The sequence below is a fragment of the Oncorhynchus mykiss genome, chromosome 5, assembly GCF_013265735.2.
Source record: "Oncorhynchus mykiss isolate Arlee chromosome 5, USDA_OmykA_1.1, whole genome shotgun sequence".
NCBI lineage: Eukaryota > Metazoa > Chordata > Actinopteri > Salmoniformes > Salmonidae > Oncorhynchus > Oncorhynchus mykiss.
This window is the reverse complement of record NC_048569.1, coordinates 17,652,984-17,671,269: the sequence shown is the minus strand read 5'-3', so window position 1 is coordinate 17,671,269 and position 18,286 is coordinate 17,652,984. Positions and strand designations below refer to the sequence as shown.

The 18,286-nt window shown below is 42.7% G+C and overlaps 1 protein-coding gene across 2 annotated transcripts in view; it reads left to right on the top strand.

The window, feature by feature from the left end:
• Positions 1 to 18,286, top strand: part of nbc (sodium bicarbonate cotransporter) — an 89,412-nt gene that overhangs the window by 17,050 nt on the left and 54,076 nt on the right. For both annotated transcript variants that reach the window (XM_036976497.1, NM_001124325.1), the window contains 2 exon segments: positions 3,179 to 3,355; positions 8,587 to 8,722. In XM_036976497.1, the coding sequence (XP_036832392.1) occupies positions 3,179 to 3,355; positions 8,587 to 8,722 (313 nt within the window).

Sequence of the window (18,286 nt, the reverse complement as noted above, 5' to 3'; positions counted from 1 at the left end):
TGAAAACTGACCGGGGACCATGAGACCAGGGGCCCTGACATCAAGTGGGCCCCATTAGATTTTTTTGGGTTACTCTCACTCTGATATCATAACATGACATAAGTCTTGGCAAAATATGTAGAATTGCAGGAAATTTGCTTTAAAACTACAAATATTTTGTTCCACCCCATGGCAAAATGGGTAGAATTACCGGAAATGTAGCCTCCCGAGTGGCTACTGCACTGCATCGCTGTGCTAGCTGTGCTACTGGAGATCCTGGTTCGAGTCCAGGCTCTGTCGCAAGCGGGCGCGACCGGGAGACCCATGGGGCGGTGCACAATTGCCCCAGTGTCGTCTGGGTTAGGGGAGAGTTTGGCCGGTAGGGATGTCCTTGTCCCATAGCACTCTAGCAACTCCTGTGGCGGGCCAGGTGCATGCACGCTGACACGGTCAGGTGTACGGTGTTTCATCCAACACGGGCTGTTTCCCGGGTTAAGCTGGCATTGTGTCAAGAAGCAGTGCGGCTTAGTAGGGTCGTGTTTCGGAGGACGCACCGCTCTCGACCTTCACCTCTCCTATGTCAGTACGGGAGTTTGAGCGATGAGACAAGACTGTAACTACCAATTGAATGAAATTGGGGTGAATTTTAAAAAAAGAATTAAATTCAAAAAAGAATTACAGGAAATTTGCTGTAATTCTACAAAAAAATAATCTCTGCCCCATGGCAAAATGAGTAGACTTTCATGAAATATGTTAGAAAATTACGAAATTTCTCTCCGCCCCATGGCAAGCATTGTAGAAAGCTTGTTTTAAAAATTCAACATTTTCTGTACTCCCCATGGCAGAATGTATAGGAATGCAGGAAATTAACTTTCAAACTAAAATGTTTCTCTTTGCAGTCATGGCCACTAAAAGTTTGGCCAGCTGGTTTGCACATGCTCTGAGGACGTGGCTTGGGATGCTGTCTGGGCCGGCAGACTTGCGAGTGTTAACATGCTTAAATGTTGGCCACCGAGATCAGGAGCACACAGTCAGCGGGGGACCATGTGAGCAGCGGGGGCCCATGTCGGCGGCTCTATGTTTTCTTCGAAGCGGGCGAAAAAGGTGTTTAGCTTTTCCAGGAGCAAGGCTTCAGTGTCCGAGACGTAGCTGGCTGTGCCTTTATAATCCGTTATTGTCTGGAGTCCGTGCCACATGCGTCTGGTGTCTGAGCCGTTAAATTGCGACTCCACTTTGTCTCTGTACTGTCATTTTGCCGCTTTTTAATTGCCTTATGGAGGTCATAACTGGTCTGTTTGAACAAGTCCTTGTTCCCAGTCACCTTGCTATGGTTAAATGTGGTGGTTTGCGCGAATGCTGCCGTCTATCCACTGTTTTTGGTTTGGATAAGTTGTAATCGTCACAGTAGGAACAACAGCCTCTATGTACTTCGTCACAGAGTCTGTGTATACGTCGATACTATTCCCAGAAGCGACCCGGAACAGACCAACGTTGAACAGTCCTTACCACAGGTGCTTCCTTCTTAAGTTTCTGCCTATAGGGGGGAGGAGCAGGATGGAGGTGTGATCTGATTTGCCGAAGGCTATAATACTCTCTCTCTCTAGGTCTCGCTCTAATTTCAGGATGAAGTATAGGAGGGATTAATATTGAAGATAAAGATGTGGAGCAAATAACTACAGGTTTATCAAGCCACGTAATGCCTGCCCCCCACATGAAGATGTTTACTACTTTAATCCCCCTGCAGTGACACACACACTTACTTTTGCACAAAAACACAAACTTGTGCACTCACACATTCCTACATTTTCACACATTTTGACCTATCTATATATATATATATGTGTGTATGTATATATGTGTGTATGTATATATATGTGTATGTATATATATATATATGTATGTATATATATACATACACACATAATCATGTCATGTTTGAGTTATAATTGAGATTCTGTGTTAAAATTCAAACAAACCCCAAACCCAGGTTTCACATCACATGGAGCAACACAGTGAGAAGAATCAACAACCAAAAATACCAGTCCCAGTCACATTGAATGTGAAATCACTCAGTCAGGACCAACCTCATGTTTGAATGGGTGTCGCCTTTTGGTGAATGACCCCTGGTTAAACTCCTGTTCGTTCTTTGTTTACACAGCCTGTTCTGTAGTGTAGTTGGCACTCTGATTTTAAGTTACCTTTGCAAAGTCAAGTTTATAATATTTATAATATTTGTTTCAAATAAGATGAAAATATATAAGGAACATTATTGAAAAGCGGCCTGTAAAATTCCCTTTTTCATGACTCTCCCAAATCCACTGTGAAGGCTACATACAGGCATGTAGCATGTGTGAGAGATCACACTAGGGAGTGGGGTGTGAGTTCTGTAGATTACCCATGCCAACCAATATCTACATTAGTGTTTACCAGTACATGAGGATTGGGTATATAGCCCAGAACATTTGGCCTGTGTGTTAGACAGCTGTTAGCTGGAGCATGTGGTACTCTGTTTCTCTCTCTCTCTCTCTGAAATGGCTTCCTGGATAAGTTTAGCCTTTTCCTGTCTGAGCTGATGGACAGGAAGTGGTTGGCATTTATTTACATCCTCAGCGTGTGTCAGGATGAGGACAGATTCCGTCCTGATTGGCCCAAGGGAAACGGCCTGACGCACAAAGAACTGACCAAACATTTTACCAAACAAGCTGACTAAATAGCCCATCATCAGTCAGTAGGAGTGTGTGTGCGTGCCTGTGTGCGTGCCTGTGTGCGTGCCTGTGCGTGCCTGTGTGCGTGCCTGTGTGTGCCTGTGTGTGCCTGTGTGCGCCTGTGTGTGTGCGTGCCTGTGTGTGTGCATGCCTGTGTGTGTGTGTGTGTGCACGTGTTCTTGTGACTCTTGCATGCATTCGTGTGTGTGGGGTTTATCGTGGGAATTTTGTTCCCTAACAGAAATGCACCACCGCTTAATTAATACCTGAACATACACCATATTGGTCAGTAAGCTTACATCACTATGGATTCTTTGACATCCAATCCTCCCCTTTATCATATCTAATCCATCCTCCTTATTTATTCTACAGTTTCACTTACCCAACTGATATTCATTGACTTTGTGCATTTCTTCCATTTGATGCAAATTATCAGCATGGTAGTCCTAATCTGACCTGTGTCCCTTGAATGGTGTCCCCTCTTCCTCCCTCAGGTCACCACACCGTGTATATTGGTGTGCATGTGCCCAAGAGCTACCAGCGGAGACGGCGCCACCGACGCAAGTCCAGCCACAAGGAGAGGAAGGGGAGGCCGGCGGACAACGTGGAGGGGGACAAATCAGATGGAGAGAATGCTGACGAGGCAGCGCCCAACATCCTCAAACCCCTCAGTGAGTAATGACAGCACAAATTACACTACCCAGCATGCAACTCTGCCAGTGCAAACGCATCAAGATAGTTCCAGGGATCTATCAACCAATGATATCAGTGGAAACAAGTGAATAGAATTAAGTAGTGAAGTACTAAAGGGGATTGATCACTTTTCACTCCTGAATATCTTGAGACACTACCTACCGTTCAAAAGTTTCGGGTCACTTAGAAATGTCCTTGTTTTTGAAAGAAAAGCAATTTTTTTGTCCATTTAAAATAACATTCAATTGATCAGAAATACAGTGTAGACATTGTTAACAGCAGATGTTTTTAATTAGGCCCATTATCAAGAACCATCACTCCTGTGTTCCAATGGCACCTTGTGTTAGCTAATCCAAGTTTATAATTTTTAAAGGCTAATTTATCATTGGAAAACCCTTTTGCAATTATTTTAGCACAGCTGAAAACTGTTCTGATTAAAGAAGCAATAAAACTGGACACATTTAGTTGAGTATCTGGAGCATCAGCATTTGTGTGTTCGATTACAGGCTCAAAATGTCCAGAAACAAATAATTTATTCTGAAACTCGTCAGTCTATTCTTGTTCTGAGAAACGAAGGCTATTCCATGTGAGAAATTGCCAAGAAACTGAAGATCTCGTACAACGCTGTGTACTACTCCCTTCACAGAACAGCGCAAACTGTCTCTAACCAGAATAGAAAGGAGTGGGAGGCCCCGATGCACAGTTTTTAGCTGTAATAACAAAGGGTTTTCTATGATCAATTAGCCTTTTAAAATTATTAACTTGGATTAGCTAACACAACGTGCCATTGGAACACAGGAATGATTGTTCCTGATTTTTGGGCATCTGTACGCCTATGTAGATATGCCATTATAAATCAGCCATTTCCAGCTACAATAGTCATTTACGACATTAACAATGTCTACACTGTATTTCTTATCAATTTGATGTCATTTTAATGGACAAAAAATGTGCTTTTCTTTCAAAAACAATTTCTAACATTTCTAAGTCACCCTGAACTTTCTGACTTTTCTCAGTTTGTCTGCACTGAAATACTGTATGTTGACATTAGAAAAATATTCATAGACAGCATTACTGACTGAGCAACTAATTCCCCTGGCTTAGTATTGCCTAGAAACACATTGTTGTTAACCAAACCTCACTATGTCAGTGTTCATGGCTGTGTTACTTTTAGCTGTTAGTTCACACTAGACCACTCAACAGTGTTGCTGCGAGTCTCAATCCAAGGATGCTATTTCTGTACTGCACCAGAGAATAAATGGGTAGAGATGATTGTCCTAACTCTAACCCAGAAACTCACAGTAGACATGTTCAATAGCTTGTTTCAGTGAAACTTTTTTAGTGCCATGTAAATAGAGATGTGTCAAAACCACAATAATTCAAAAGACCATAAGCAACGTGTCACACATTCAGTTCTTCTTGACTCTGCAGTTTCCCCTGCTTACAGTCATCAGCTTCTCTAATCCAGCGTGTTCATACTGATAGACCTCAATGTTTCTTTTATTACTTTGGGGCTCAAAGTTGATGACCTAACAGCAGTAAAGAGACAATCACGTGGTGGTCCGGTGATTGAGAACGAGGGGACATAAGGAGATTTAATTCTCCTCTGTTTTGGTCACTGGAGGTTAGATCTTGTTGAAAAATCCTACTGACCCCATGGATGGAAGTGACCATCAGTAAGCCTACACTTTTTAAAAGGAAGGCAAGTTGAGGTAGACCGAGATCTCAAAGTTATGGAATTGTATAACTCACGTTGACTCACAGAATAACCATCACTGATCACACATGGCTGAAAATGAACTTCTGTGTGTGATTAACTCAAGTTATTTTGGGTTACCTAACCAATCTCCTGTGTTGTATAATGACAGCCAGAATGCCAGAAGCCTCATAGCATTGAGTTGTATACATAGAGATACTCTTGATGGACATTTGTTATCCATATTATCTCATCTCTGTCAGTGTCTGCCCTTGATTTGCCCGGTAACATTTCTATACGTTTTCGATCCAAACAGCGACACACAGAAATAAAAACAATGCATTATTGGCTTTTTTAATTGAATGTTTTCATCTCTGTTTGGATGAAGTGGAACAGAACTAGACAGACTCAGGGACCGGGGACTCCTTTGGCCGTGACAAGGCTCCCTGCCAGCCAGTACCTGCTACTTTATCATAATCTCCTCTCTTATCCGCATCACCTTGCCACCTCAAAACACACACAGACACCTACCCTGCTAGTCTACACTACATACATAATCCTGTTAATGTTGGCAAACTGTGTGAAGCCATTCACTTGAGAGTTGTATTCAATAGCAACATGTAGAAAATAGTCAAAATAAAGAAAAACCCTTGAATGAGTAGGTGTGTCAACTTTGGACTAGTACTGTATATATAGATAAAGTATGTGTCCACACCTTCAAATTAGTGGCGTCGGCTATTTCAGCCACACCTGTTGCTGACAGGTGTATAAAATCGAGCACAGAGCCATAAAATATCCATAGACAAACATTGGCAGTAGAATGGCCCAAACTGAAGAGCTCAGTGACTTTTATAAGTGGCACGGTCATAAGATGCCACCTTTTCAACAAGTCAATTCGTCAACTTTTATGGCCTGCTAGAGCTGTCCCGACCAACTGTAAGGGCTGTTATTGTGAAGTGTAAACATTTAGGATCAACAACTGCTCACAGAACGGGACCGCTGAGTGCTGAAGTGTGTAAAAAATCATCTGTCCTCGGTTGCAACAGTCACTACCGAGTTCCAAACTGCCTCTTGTAAGCAACGCCAGCGCAAGAACTGTTTGTCGGGAGCTTCATGAAATGGGTTTCCATGGCTGAGCAGCCGCACACAAGCCTAAGATCACTGGGCACAATGCTAAGCTTGCACCATTGTATTCTGGAGCAGTGGAAACACGTTCACCATCTGCCAGTCCGACAGATAAATCTCGATTTGGCTGATGCCAGGAGAACGTTTGGTGGAGGAGGAATAATGTTCTGGGGCTGTTTTTCATAGTTCAGGCTAAGCCCCTTAGTTCCAGTGAAGGGAAATCTTAACGCTACAGCACACAATGACATTCTAGATGATTCTGTGCTTACAACTTTGTGGCAACAGTTTAGGGAAGAGCGGTCCATACAGAAATATTTTTTTAGAGATTGGTGTGGAAGAACTTAACTGGCCTGTACAAATCCCAGACCTCAACCCCATCGAACACTTTTGGGAGGAATTAGAACGCTGTCTGCGAAGCCAGGCCTAATCGCCCAACATCAGTGCCCGACCTCACGAATGCTCTTGTGGCTGAATGGAAGCAAGTCCCCTCAGCAATGTTCTAGTGGAAAGCCTTCCCAGAAGAGTGTAGGATGTTGTAGCAGCAAAGGGGGGACCAACTCCATATTAATGCCCATGATTTTGGAATGAGATGTTCAACGAGCAGGTGGAAAATAGATCTCTGTCGGCCCCTTGTCTCGTCTGAAATATTCACTCTGGGATTTGTCCCCTCTTTGTTTATTTTGGGCACTTTTGCATTATTTCTTTGTATATGGGTATCTCCTAATGGAACAGGATAAAGTTGTCCTAGAAAATAAATCAGTATAATTAACTAGAACGGAAAACTGTATTTATAGAGCGCAACTACTACCAATGTAGCACAAAGTGATTAGTAATGGATTAAAAGATTACTTTTGAATCCACAGCTAACTATTTCATAATTATTTGCTGAACTATATAAAACAACTCTTAAGTCCTTTCTGGTGTGGTGTGTGAGTGTTTCTTAGTTGTCAGTAAGCAGTGTTTCCCCTATACTCATTTAGCAAAGGCGGGCCACTTTTCTTTTTTTTCCTGTTTAAAAAAAAACAAACATTCGGGATAGTCAAATGTTTTAAGTGTAAACTTAAACGACTAAAAGCATATCCAAAGTATGTAGAGATAATGGAGCTATATATTTTTAAATAATAATGTTTGTGTACTATGTCATGACATTGGCCTGATGGGGGAGGTTTATGAGCCCCATAAATATGACCCCCACCAAGAATTTACAACTTTCAGATGAGACTAAATAAGGCGAGGATTAAATATTGACTGCTATTGATGTAAAAGATTACTAGGTCTTTAAGAGTTTATTCGGAAGATAACAGCTCTATAAACATTATTGTGGTGCCCCGACTTTCTAGTTAATTACATTCATCTGATTAGCTTAATCAGGTAATATTAATTACAGATAAATGATTTTATAGAATAGCATGTCATGTCACTGCATACCACTGCTGGCTTGCTTCTGAAGCTAAGTTGGTCCTGGTCAGTTCCTGGATGGGAGACCAGATGCTGCTGGAAGTGGTGTTGGAGTGTCAGTAGGAGGCACTCTTTCCTCTGGTCTTAAAAAATATGATTGGGGTGATTGGGGACACTGCCCTGTGTAGGATGCCGTCTTTCGGATGGGACGTTACGGGTGTCCTGACTCTCTGAAGTCATTAAAGATCCCATGGCACTTATCGTAATAGTAGGGGTGTTAACCACTGTGTCCTGGTTAAATTCCCAATCTGGCCCTCAAACCATCACGGCCACCTAATAATCCCCAGTTTACAATTGGCTCATTCATCCCCCTCCTCTCCCCTGTAACTATTCCCCAGGTTGTTGCTGTAAATGAGAATGTGTTCTCAGTCAATTTACCTGGTAAAACAACGGATAAAAATAAATAATTAAAAAATATCACTTAATCCGGCATAGCCAAAAACACGACAACTAACAATGACCAAAATAAAAACTAGACAGTCTGAGATGCCAACATTTGAAAGTATTCATGGCAAAATGTATAGAATTGCAGGACATTGTCTTAAAAACAGTTTTTTTGTTGTTGTTCTCAGCTACATGAAAAAATGTGTAGAATTGCAGATGCTAACATTGCAACTGCATCTGAAAAGAATCCTGAATTAAGTCAGTCAGTCTGTGGAGCTTAATAATGGCCACAGGAAACTCTCTTCCTTTAGAGAGTCTGGTGAATAACAGCTTAACAACTTCTTAGAGCCATCACTTCTACAGGTGTTGCAAAACTTTTTTTTCTCCTTTTCTTAAAAGTGATCGCAGATGTCAACACTTAATACTTTTACTTTTTTTTTAACTTTTACTGCATTGCTCACATATATATATATATATATATACAGTACCAGTCAAAAGTATCTCTCTCTATCATCCATCCATCTTGCCTGCTCTCTTTCCCCATAGTCTCTGCAGCAGCAGAGAGGATAAGGTTTATCCTGGGTGAGGAGGATGACGGCCCCCCGCCCCCTCAGCTCTTCACTGAACTGGACGAACTGCTGGCCGTCGATGGACAGGAGATGGAGTGGAAGGAGACAGCCAGGTGAGGAGAGAGATTTTCTCTCTCTCATTTATTATTTATATATATGTACAGTACCAGTTAAAAGTGTGGACACACCTACTCATTCAATGTTTTTTATTTATTTTGACTATTTTCTACATTGTAGAATAATAGTGAAGTCATCAAAACTATGAATTAACACATATGTAGTAACCAAAAAAGTGTTAAACAAATCAAAATATATTTTAGATTCTTCAAAGTAGCCACCCTTTGCCTTGAAAGCTTTGCACACTCTTGGCATTCTCTCAACCATCTTCACCTGGAATGCTTTTCCAACAGTCTTGAAGGAATATGCTGTGCACTTGTTGCCTGCTTTTAATTCACTCTGCGGTCCAACTCATCCCAAACCATCTCAATTGGGTTGAGGTCGGGTGATTGTGGAGGCCCCCACATCATCACACCACCTCCTCCTTAATTCATGGTGGGAACCACACATGCTGAGATCATCTGTTCACCTACTCTGCGTCTCACAAAGACACAGCGGTTAGAACCAAAAATCTCAAATTTGGACTCATCAGACCAAAGGACAGATTTCCACCAGTCTAATATCCATTACTGGTGTTTCTTGGCCCAAGCAAGTCTCTTCTTATTGGTGTTCTTTAGTAGTGGTTTCTTTGCAGCAATTTGACCATGAAGGCCTGATTCACGCAGTCTCCTCTGAACAGTTGATGTTGAGATGTGTCTGTTACTTGAATTCTGTGAAGCATTTATTTGGGCTGCAATCTGAGGTATAGTTAACTCTAATGAACTTATCCTCTGCAGCAGAGGTAACTCTGGGTTTTCCTTTCCTGTGGCAGTCCTCATGAGAGCCAGTTTCATCATGGCACTTGATGGTTTTTGTGACTGCACTTGACATTTTCATGTCTTAAAGTAATGATGGACTGTCGTTTCTCTTTGCTTATTTGAGCTGTTCTTGCCATAATATGGACTTGATCTTTTACCAACCCCTACCTTGTCACAACAGAACTAATTGGCTCAAAAGCATTAAGAAGTAAAGAAATTCCACAAATTAACAAGGCACACCCGGTAATTGAAATGCATTCCAGGTGACTACCTCATGAATCTGGTTGAGAGAATGCCAAGAGTATGCAAAGGTGTCATCAAGGCAGCTTTACTACATGATTCCATGTGTGTTATTTCATAGTTCTGACATCTTCACTATTATTCTACAATGTAGAAAATGAGTAGGTGTGTCAACTTTTGACTGGTACTGTATACACACACACACTATATGGTATGTGGACACCTGCTTGTCGAACATCTCATTCTAAAATCATGGGCATTAATGATTATGGAATTGGTCCCCCGCTTTGCTGCCATGACAGCCTCCACTCTTCTGGGAAGGCTTTCCACTAGATGTTGGAACATTGCTGCAGGGACTTGTTGGGCGATTAGGCCTGGCTCGCAGTCGGCATTCCAATTAATCCGAAAGGTGTTTGATGGGGTTGAGGTCAGGGCTCTGTGCAGACCAGTCAAATTCTTCCACACCGATCTCGACAAGCAATTTCTATATGGACCTGCTGAAAATGGAAAGGGCCTTCCCCAAACTGTTGCCACAGAGTTGGAAGCACATAATCATCTAGAATGTCCTTGTATGCTGTAGCGTTAAGATTTCCCTTTACTGGAACTAAGGGGCCTAGCCCGAACCATGAAAAACAGCCCCAGACATTATTCCTCCTCCACCAAACTTTACAGTTGGCACTATGCATTGGGGCAAGTAGCGTTCTTTTGCCATCCGCCAGACCCAGATTCATCCATCGGACTACTAGATGGTGAAGCATGATTCATCTCTCCAGAGAACGTGTTTCCACTGCTCCAGAGTCCAATGGCAGCGAGCTTTACACCACTTCAGCCAACGCTTGGCCTTGCGCATGGTGATCTTAGGCTTGTGTGTGGCTGCTCGGCCATGGAAACCCATTTGAAGCTCCCAACTAACAGTTATTGTGCCGATGTTGCTTCCAGAGGCAGTTTGGAACTCGGTAGTGAGTGTCACAACCGAGGACAGATAATTCTTACACACTTCCGCACTCAGCAATCCAGTTTTGTGAGCTTGTGTGGCCTAGCGTCTGAGCTGTTGTTGCTCCTAGACATTTCTACTTCACAATAACAGCACTTACAGTTGACCGGGGCAGCTCTAGCAGGGTAGACATTTGACGAACTGACTTGTTGGAAAAGTGGCATCCTATGACGATGCCAAATTAAGTCACTGAGCTCTTCAGTAAGGTCATTCTACTGCCAGTGTTTGTCTATGGAGAGTGCATGGCTGTGTGCTCAATTTTATACACCTGTCCTCAATGGGGGTGGCTGATATAGCCAAATCCACTCATTTGAAGTGGTGTCCAAATACTTTTATGTGTATATGTGTGCACACACTCATGCATTGAATTACACACTCTTTGTTTGTTGTGTCAATTGATTATATGCATTTATGTGGGAGCAGCAGCATTCTCTATTGTCCAAAGTCTAATGTCCCCCTTGGGGACAATAAACTATACTGTATCATAACACACACACACACACACACACACACACACACACACACACACACACACACACACACACACACACACACACACACACACACACTTTCCTTTAGTACAAGCATCTCAGAGAAGGAGTGGTCAGTTCAATCATCGTGGTCTTACACCGTAAACCCTCTTTGACCTTGGGCCTCCAAGGCTTTGTAACGTTAACCCCCTTGTCACCAACACCTACCCAGCTGTGGTATATCAAAGTCATACTATCTACATCATATCGGTGAGGGACACATTTAACAACATCTCAGCTTGATGTTCTCTCTGTTCGAGAGCTGTGTTTATCTTCATTAGGGTTAAGTGTTTCCTGTTTCAGTGCTCTGCTAAAGTCCAGGGATTGGCTCCAATATGGAGTTGCTTGAGTAGGGCAGTAGCGTGTGTATTTACATGTATGCGTGAGTAGGAGGAAGTGTGTGTGTGTGTGTAGCATGTGTTTGTTTGTGTGTCCATGAATGCGTGCGTAGGGTAGTAGTTTGTCCTCTGGTGAACTACTAGCTAACTCTTATCTGGATGAAACACTGCTCTGTTCCCTCAGTGAACCCAGAACACAACCTCTGTGACCTCCCATGTGATCTGTCCCTCTTCCTGAACAGGTTGCTTTCTGACTGCGGTTCGGACTATGTATCAAGCGTCTCAGAGTAGGAGTGCTGATTTAGGAACCATTTAGCATTTTACATCGCAGTGATTAAGATGGACAAGGGGAGACCTGATCCTACACTAGATCAGCACTCCTTCTCTGAGACCCTTGATACATACGGCCCCAGCTGTTTCCAGTTTTACATTAAAGATGACTAAATCTTAGTTAATGCACATTGTTACATCATTGTCTTACATGGTGACTTTATCTGCACTGATGGTTGGTTGAAGGACTAGGCACCTATTGGAGGACAATTCAATGGAGTGCTTTACTCCCTCCCCTGTAGTGGTGATTGTCCCTGAGGCCTGTCTCCTCCCTCCCCTATAGAGGTGATTGTCCCTGAGGTCTGTCTCCTCCTTCCCCTATAGAAGTGATTGTCCCTGAGGTCTGTCTCCTCCTTCCCCTATAGAGGTGATTGTCCCTGAGGTCTGTCTCCTCCTTCCCCTATAGAAGTGATTGTCCCTGAGGTCTGTCTCCTCCCTCCCTTATAGAAGTGATTGTCCCTGAGGCCTGTCTCCTCCCTCCCCTATAGAGGTGATTGTCCCTGAGGTCTGTCTCCTCCTTCCCCTATAGAGGTGATTGTCCCTGAGGTCTGTCTCCTCCTTCCCCTATAGAAGTGATTGTCCCTGAGGTCTGTCTCCTCCCTCCCTTATAGAAGTGATTGTCCCTGAGGCCTGTCTCCTCCCTCCCTTATAGAAGTGATTGTCCCTGAGGCCTGTCTCCTCCCTCCCCTATAGAGGTGATTGTCCCTGAGGTCTGTCTCCTCCTTCCCCTATAGAAGTGATTGTCCCTGAGGTCTGTCTCCTCCCTCCCTTATAGAAGTGATTGTCCCTGAGGTCTGTCTCCTCCCTCCCTTATAGAAGTGATTGTCCCTGAGGCCTGTCTCCTCCCTCCCCTATAGAGGTGATTGTCCCTGAGGTCTGTCTCCTCCTTCCCCTATAGAAGTGATTGTCCCTGAGGTCTGTCTCCTCCCTCCCTTATAGAAGTGATTGTCCCTGAGGTCTGTCTCCTCCCTCCCTTATAGAAGTGATTGTCCCTGAGGCCTGTCTCCTCCCTCCCCTATAGAGGTGATTGTCCTGAGGTCTGTCTCCTCCTTCCCCTATAGAAGTGATTGTCCCTGAGGTCTGTCTCCTCCCTCCCTTATAGAAGTGATTGTCCCTGAGGTCTGTCTCCTCCTTCCCTTATAGAAGTGATTGTCCCTGAGGCCTGTCTCCTCCCTCCCCTATAGAGGTGATTGTCCCTGAGGTCTGTCTCCTCCTTCCCCTATAGAGGTGATTGTCCCTGAGGTCTGTCTCCTCCTTCCCCTATAGAGGTGATTGTCCCTGAGGTCTGTCTCCTCCTTCCCCTATAGAGGTGATTGTCCCTGAGGTCTGTCTCCTCCTTCCCCTATAGAGGTGATTGTCCCTGAGGCCTGTCTCCTCTCTCCCCTCAAAGGGCCTAAATGGAGGCAAGGTAGGGCAGTTAGATGTGGGAGGTGAGGTAGGGCAGTTAGATGTGGGAGGCGAGGTAGGGCAGTTAGATGTGGGAGGCGAGGTAGGGCAGTTAGATGTGGGAGGCGAGGTAGGGCAGTTAGATGTGCGAGGCGAGGTAGGGCAGTTAGATGTGCGAGGCGAGGTAGGGCAGTTAGATGTGGGAGGCGAGGTAGGGCAGTTAGATGTGGGAGGCGAGGTAGGGCAGTTAGATGTGGGAGGAGAGGTAGGGCAGTTAGATGTGCGAGGCGAGGTAGGGCAGTTAGATGTGCGAGGCGAGGTAGGGCAGTTAGATGTGGGAGGCGAGGTAGGGCAGTTAGATGTGGGAGGCGAGATAGGGCAGTTAGATGTGGGAGGCGAGGTAGGGCAGTTAGATGTGGGAGGCGAGGTTAGGTGAGGCAGGTGGAGAATTCCAAAGGGTCAAACCTCTTTGTCTCAGTGCTCTGACCGCCACATCGGTTGTGTGTGGTCCTGGTCTCAGTTCAGTGACACGTTGTTGTTTTAAGATGCTTGTTATTTTACACGTACTTGGCAATGTAAAGAAGACCACGATCGGTTCTGTATATGTAGTATGTAGTGTGTTCATTCACTGCTGAACAATGTAAAGAAGACCACGATCGGTTCTGTATATGTAGTATGTAGTGTGTTCATTCACTGCTGAACAATGTAAAGAAAAATGGGGTAATTCAAAATGGTGTTAGGAAATTTGTAAACACTTTGTTTTCTTTGCCCTTTTTCATTGTAAAATACATAGAATGAATCATTAGATTGTTTTCTTAATATATTTGTACTTGACAGTTTTGTTGAAATAACAAGAGCCAAAGAGTTTTTTATTGAGCAGTGACCACTGTTTGATCATGCCTGCAAAGGTGGGAAAAAGTATCCAATTGTCATACTTGAGTAAAAGTAAAGATTACTTAATAGAAAATGACTGAAGGGGAAGCCGCCCAGTATAATACTACTTGAGTTAGTCTAAAAGTATTTTGTTTTAAATATACTCAGACATAATTTACAAACGAAGCATGTGTTTAGTGAGTCCGCCAGATCAGAGGCAGTACTAAACACATGCTTTGTTTGTAAATTATGACCAGAATTTTCTCTTAATATAGTAAATGTGTATCAATTAGACCATTTTCCTGTCCTGCTAAGCATTTGAAATGTAACAAGTACTTTTGGGTGTCAGGGAAAATGTATGGATTAGAAAGTACATCATTTTCTTTAGGAATCTAGTGAAGTAAAAGTTGTCAAATAATAGTCAAGTACAGATACTCCAGTAGTACTTTTGAAAGTATTTTTACTTAAGTTCTTTTCACTACTGCTTGCCTGTGATGACATTCAATTCACTCTGAACATGCTAAATTCTCAGTGTAAATTGTATGTAACTTTTGAGCCATATGGTAGAGGCATGCGGTTTGGACTGTTGTTTTTCTGACAGAATTCTCATTGGAATGGACATATTTGTATAAACCTTGAATTAATTAATAATTTTATGGGTGAACCCTCTCTCTATATGTAGATGTGTCCATAAACCAGAATGCACATGTATTTGTTGCTAAGATTTACAGCCCCCCTGCTGCCATGGTGGATGCTATTGGTGCTATATCTCTGACTCTGCTGGTTATCCTTCTCAATTTTGGAAAACAGTAAATGCACTGAAGCGTACAAATTCCTCTTCTTCCCTGCCTAAGCACTTTCTCTCTGATTGCATCATAACTGAGAAATGGGATAACTGATGCTTTTAATCATCATTTTATATTGAAGGCTTTATATTGGAGAGAAACAGTGGTTTAACTGACCTTGGTCAGTCAATCGACTCCTCTTCCCTCTGCTAGACTCTAGCTGACTCGACAGAATCTTAGTTTTCATTTGAACAATTTACTATCTGTGACGTGCTAGATGCCTTGCTTAAGATGGATGTAAAAACATGTTTTTTAATACACTGGGGCGGATATGCTTGATCCATTTTTGCTGCAGCTCTCTGTTCCCCTTTTTGCTGAATCATTAACACATATTTTTCACCTGACGATTTTATCTGGTAATATCCCCAATTAGCCCATGTACTCCCTCTTCACAAAGGTGGTGACCCTTGTGACCTAAATAATTAATCGCCCTGTTTCTCAACTTTCTTGCCGAGCTAAAATATTAGAATCCTTGATTAATTCTCAGCTTAAATCTTATCTTTTAAATGTATTCTAAATGTACATCAGTCTGGTTTTAGACCAGGTCATAACATTGTCTCTGCTGCCTTCCTAGTTTATAAATGATGTGGTTAACTTTATGGATAAAATACATTGTCCTGCCCTCTTCATTGACCTGTTGCTCACTCACTGTGAATTCAGAGGCTTTCCTCAATTGTTCTAGACCAGGCTGCATGTAACTGATTTAAAAGTTACTTGACATCTTTACTAAACTTTAGACATGCCACACCTGGTCTCAGGGATGATTAACTCTGGAAATTCCATTGGTCTTTACTGAGTTAGGTAAATCAGCGTTTAGTTTGCATGTACCTTATTTGTGGAACAATCTTCAAAATGTTCTTAAATGTGATGTTTTTGTACAAACCGGTCAATCTCCAAGCCATTCCTTGTCGATCACCAAACATTTATGTAAAAAAAAAAAATACGATAAAGCCTTACGTTTCTATTTAATTTTTGTTCGTTTTTCGCTGTTGGCGGTTAGTGCAGAACACTGCCTACCCGGTAGGGCAAGAGAGCACATCAAGTGCAGCTATAACCCTACCGCTGGCCTATCAGATAGCTCAGATCAGTGTCTGCACAGTTTCGTAGCGCCATAGACTGTAAAACTAAGCCTCGAACGCACAGCGAAGTTGATCATGTGAGGTTTCAAAACTTTTAAAACCATAACTACAGCGAGACTCAACAGATACAGGGCTGCTGTTTTTGAGTAAGTTTAAGTTTATATTCAGCACTGTCAACACTGTCAACAGTTTGATAAACCATAAAATCCTAATTTCGATAAACTTGCGTTATTTGCAACTTGTCTTTTTTTTTATATCAAGGAATATTTCACTTTCCCTGGTCATAGGAGTAACAACATTAATTGGTGCGTGAGGCATAAGTAATGCAGTGGAACTTAAGTTTCGCCATCAGCTGGAAGACTGTGTCCCCTTTTCTCAGCAGAGAGTGGGAGAAAGAAGGGACGGTGAGTCGGGTGAGAGGCAGCCTCACCGCTGCTCCCTCCCTCACACTGACTATCAGATGCCGGCCATCACTCCAGTAGAAAAAATAGCCTACTGCGCTAACCTCATTGCTGCAGAACTGTTTTTAATTAGTTAATGTTGAATAGTCTTGTGCTTTTTAAGTCATGTAAAATAAAATGGTAGATCTCGGCATGCATTCTGGCTCAGAAAGTGATCTTGACTCAGAAAAGTTTGGTGACCACTGCTCTAGGGCAATTCAAAAAGCTGACTAAGGACTTTATTATTGCAGATGACCGTGTTTAAAAATAAAACAAAATGACCGTGTTTTTCTTTCAGCTTGCATTTTGTGTTGATGATATTGATGTTTATAATTTCTGTAATTCAGGGCTCATTTGTAAAATAGACCTTGATCTCCGTACGACTCCCTGATTAAAATAAAGGTAAAATGTACAAGTATCTGTATTGCTTCGTCCCACATCCCCTGCTATTTTCTGTGAACCGTGATGAACCCATAACATAGAGGGGTTGTTTTGTAAAGAAAGAACTCTCTCACTCACACACTATGTATGTTGTGTCAATTGATTGTATGTACTTATGTGGAAGCAGAAGCACTCTCTGTTCAGTCAAATTTAACCCCCGAGGACAAGTATAGTATATAACACACACAGACCCTTTACTTTAGTCCAAGAGTCAGTCAGTTGGTCAGTAAATCATAGTCACTCTTGTGCGTCAGTTCAACCATCGTGGTCTTACACAGTTAACCCTCTTTAACCTTGTGCCTTCAAGGCGTTCTAATCTTAACCCCCTTGTCACCAACACCTACCCAGCTGTGGTATATCAAAAGCATGCTCAAGCGGCAGTCGATATCCGCGTTTATAAACCCAGGGTCGTTACACTACTCCCTCCTTTCAAAGAGCGCGTCCTCGCGCTAGCTTGCGACTCAACGTCTTATAGGACCGCGCTCACCGGCCAAGCACACGCACTGTCGTGGATGCAAGGTCCGATCACTTCTGACCCCAGTGTAATGAAACGGCAGGGAGCAGGTCTCGAACCCTCGACCTTCTAGCCCGAAGTCCAGCGCGCTATCGACTGTGCCACAAAAGCATTCTCGGGCGGCAGAGTCGATATACTTGGCAGAGTACTCATACAAATATTTCAAAACAGGCCTATTTTTTTTTTTAAATGCTTTGGCTAAAATTGTAATATCTATGTGACATTGCTACATAACCTACAAGGATAGACCATTACATTTTACATTCTAATAATACGTTTTATTACCGTTTTTATCATAAAAAAGACGCACATATAGCATATTATTGTTGGTCAATCAAAGCGGCGCTAGTCGGATGCTCCATATGTAGCAAGTGAAGTGGGAGGTTTCTAATCAATGCAAAATTGAATTAAAATTAAATTGGCTCAACGAGGAGTAGGCTACAATGATCAACCAACAGGTAGTCTTGTTTCATATGAATGGAGTTGTTTTAGACAAGGATGCCTCAAAATAACCTAGGTTAGCCTTGCTACTTTAGCTAGCAAACGTAGCTTGCTATTGTAGCTAGCTTCTTTACAATGATTTGATGAAGTCAAGACAGGCACTACCAGATGGTAGAGTATGATAGCAAAACTTGTTGCTGCCATAGGTTATCGTAACTAGCCTGAGTCGGTTGGGTTACTTTCTCTCCCGCTGTGCCACACACAAACCAAACACATGAATCATATGTAAATATGGGACGTTTGTGTGGACAA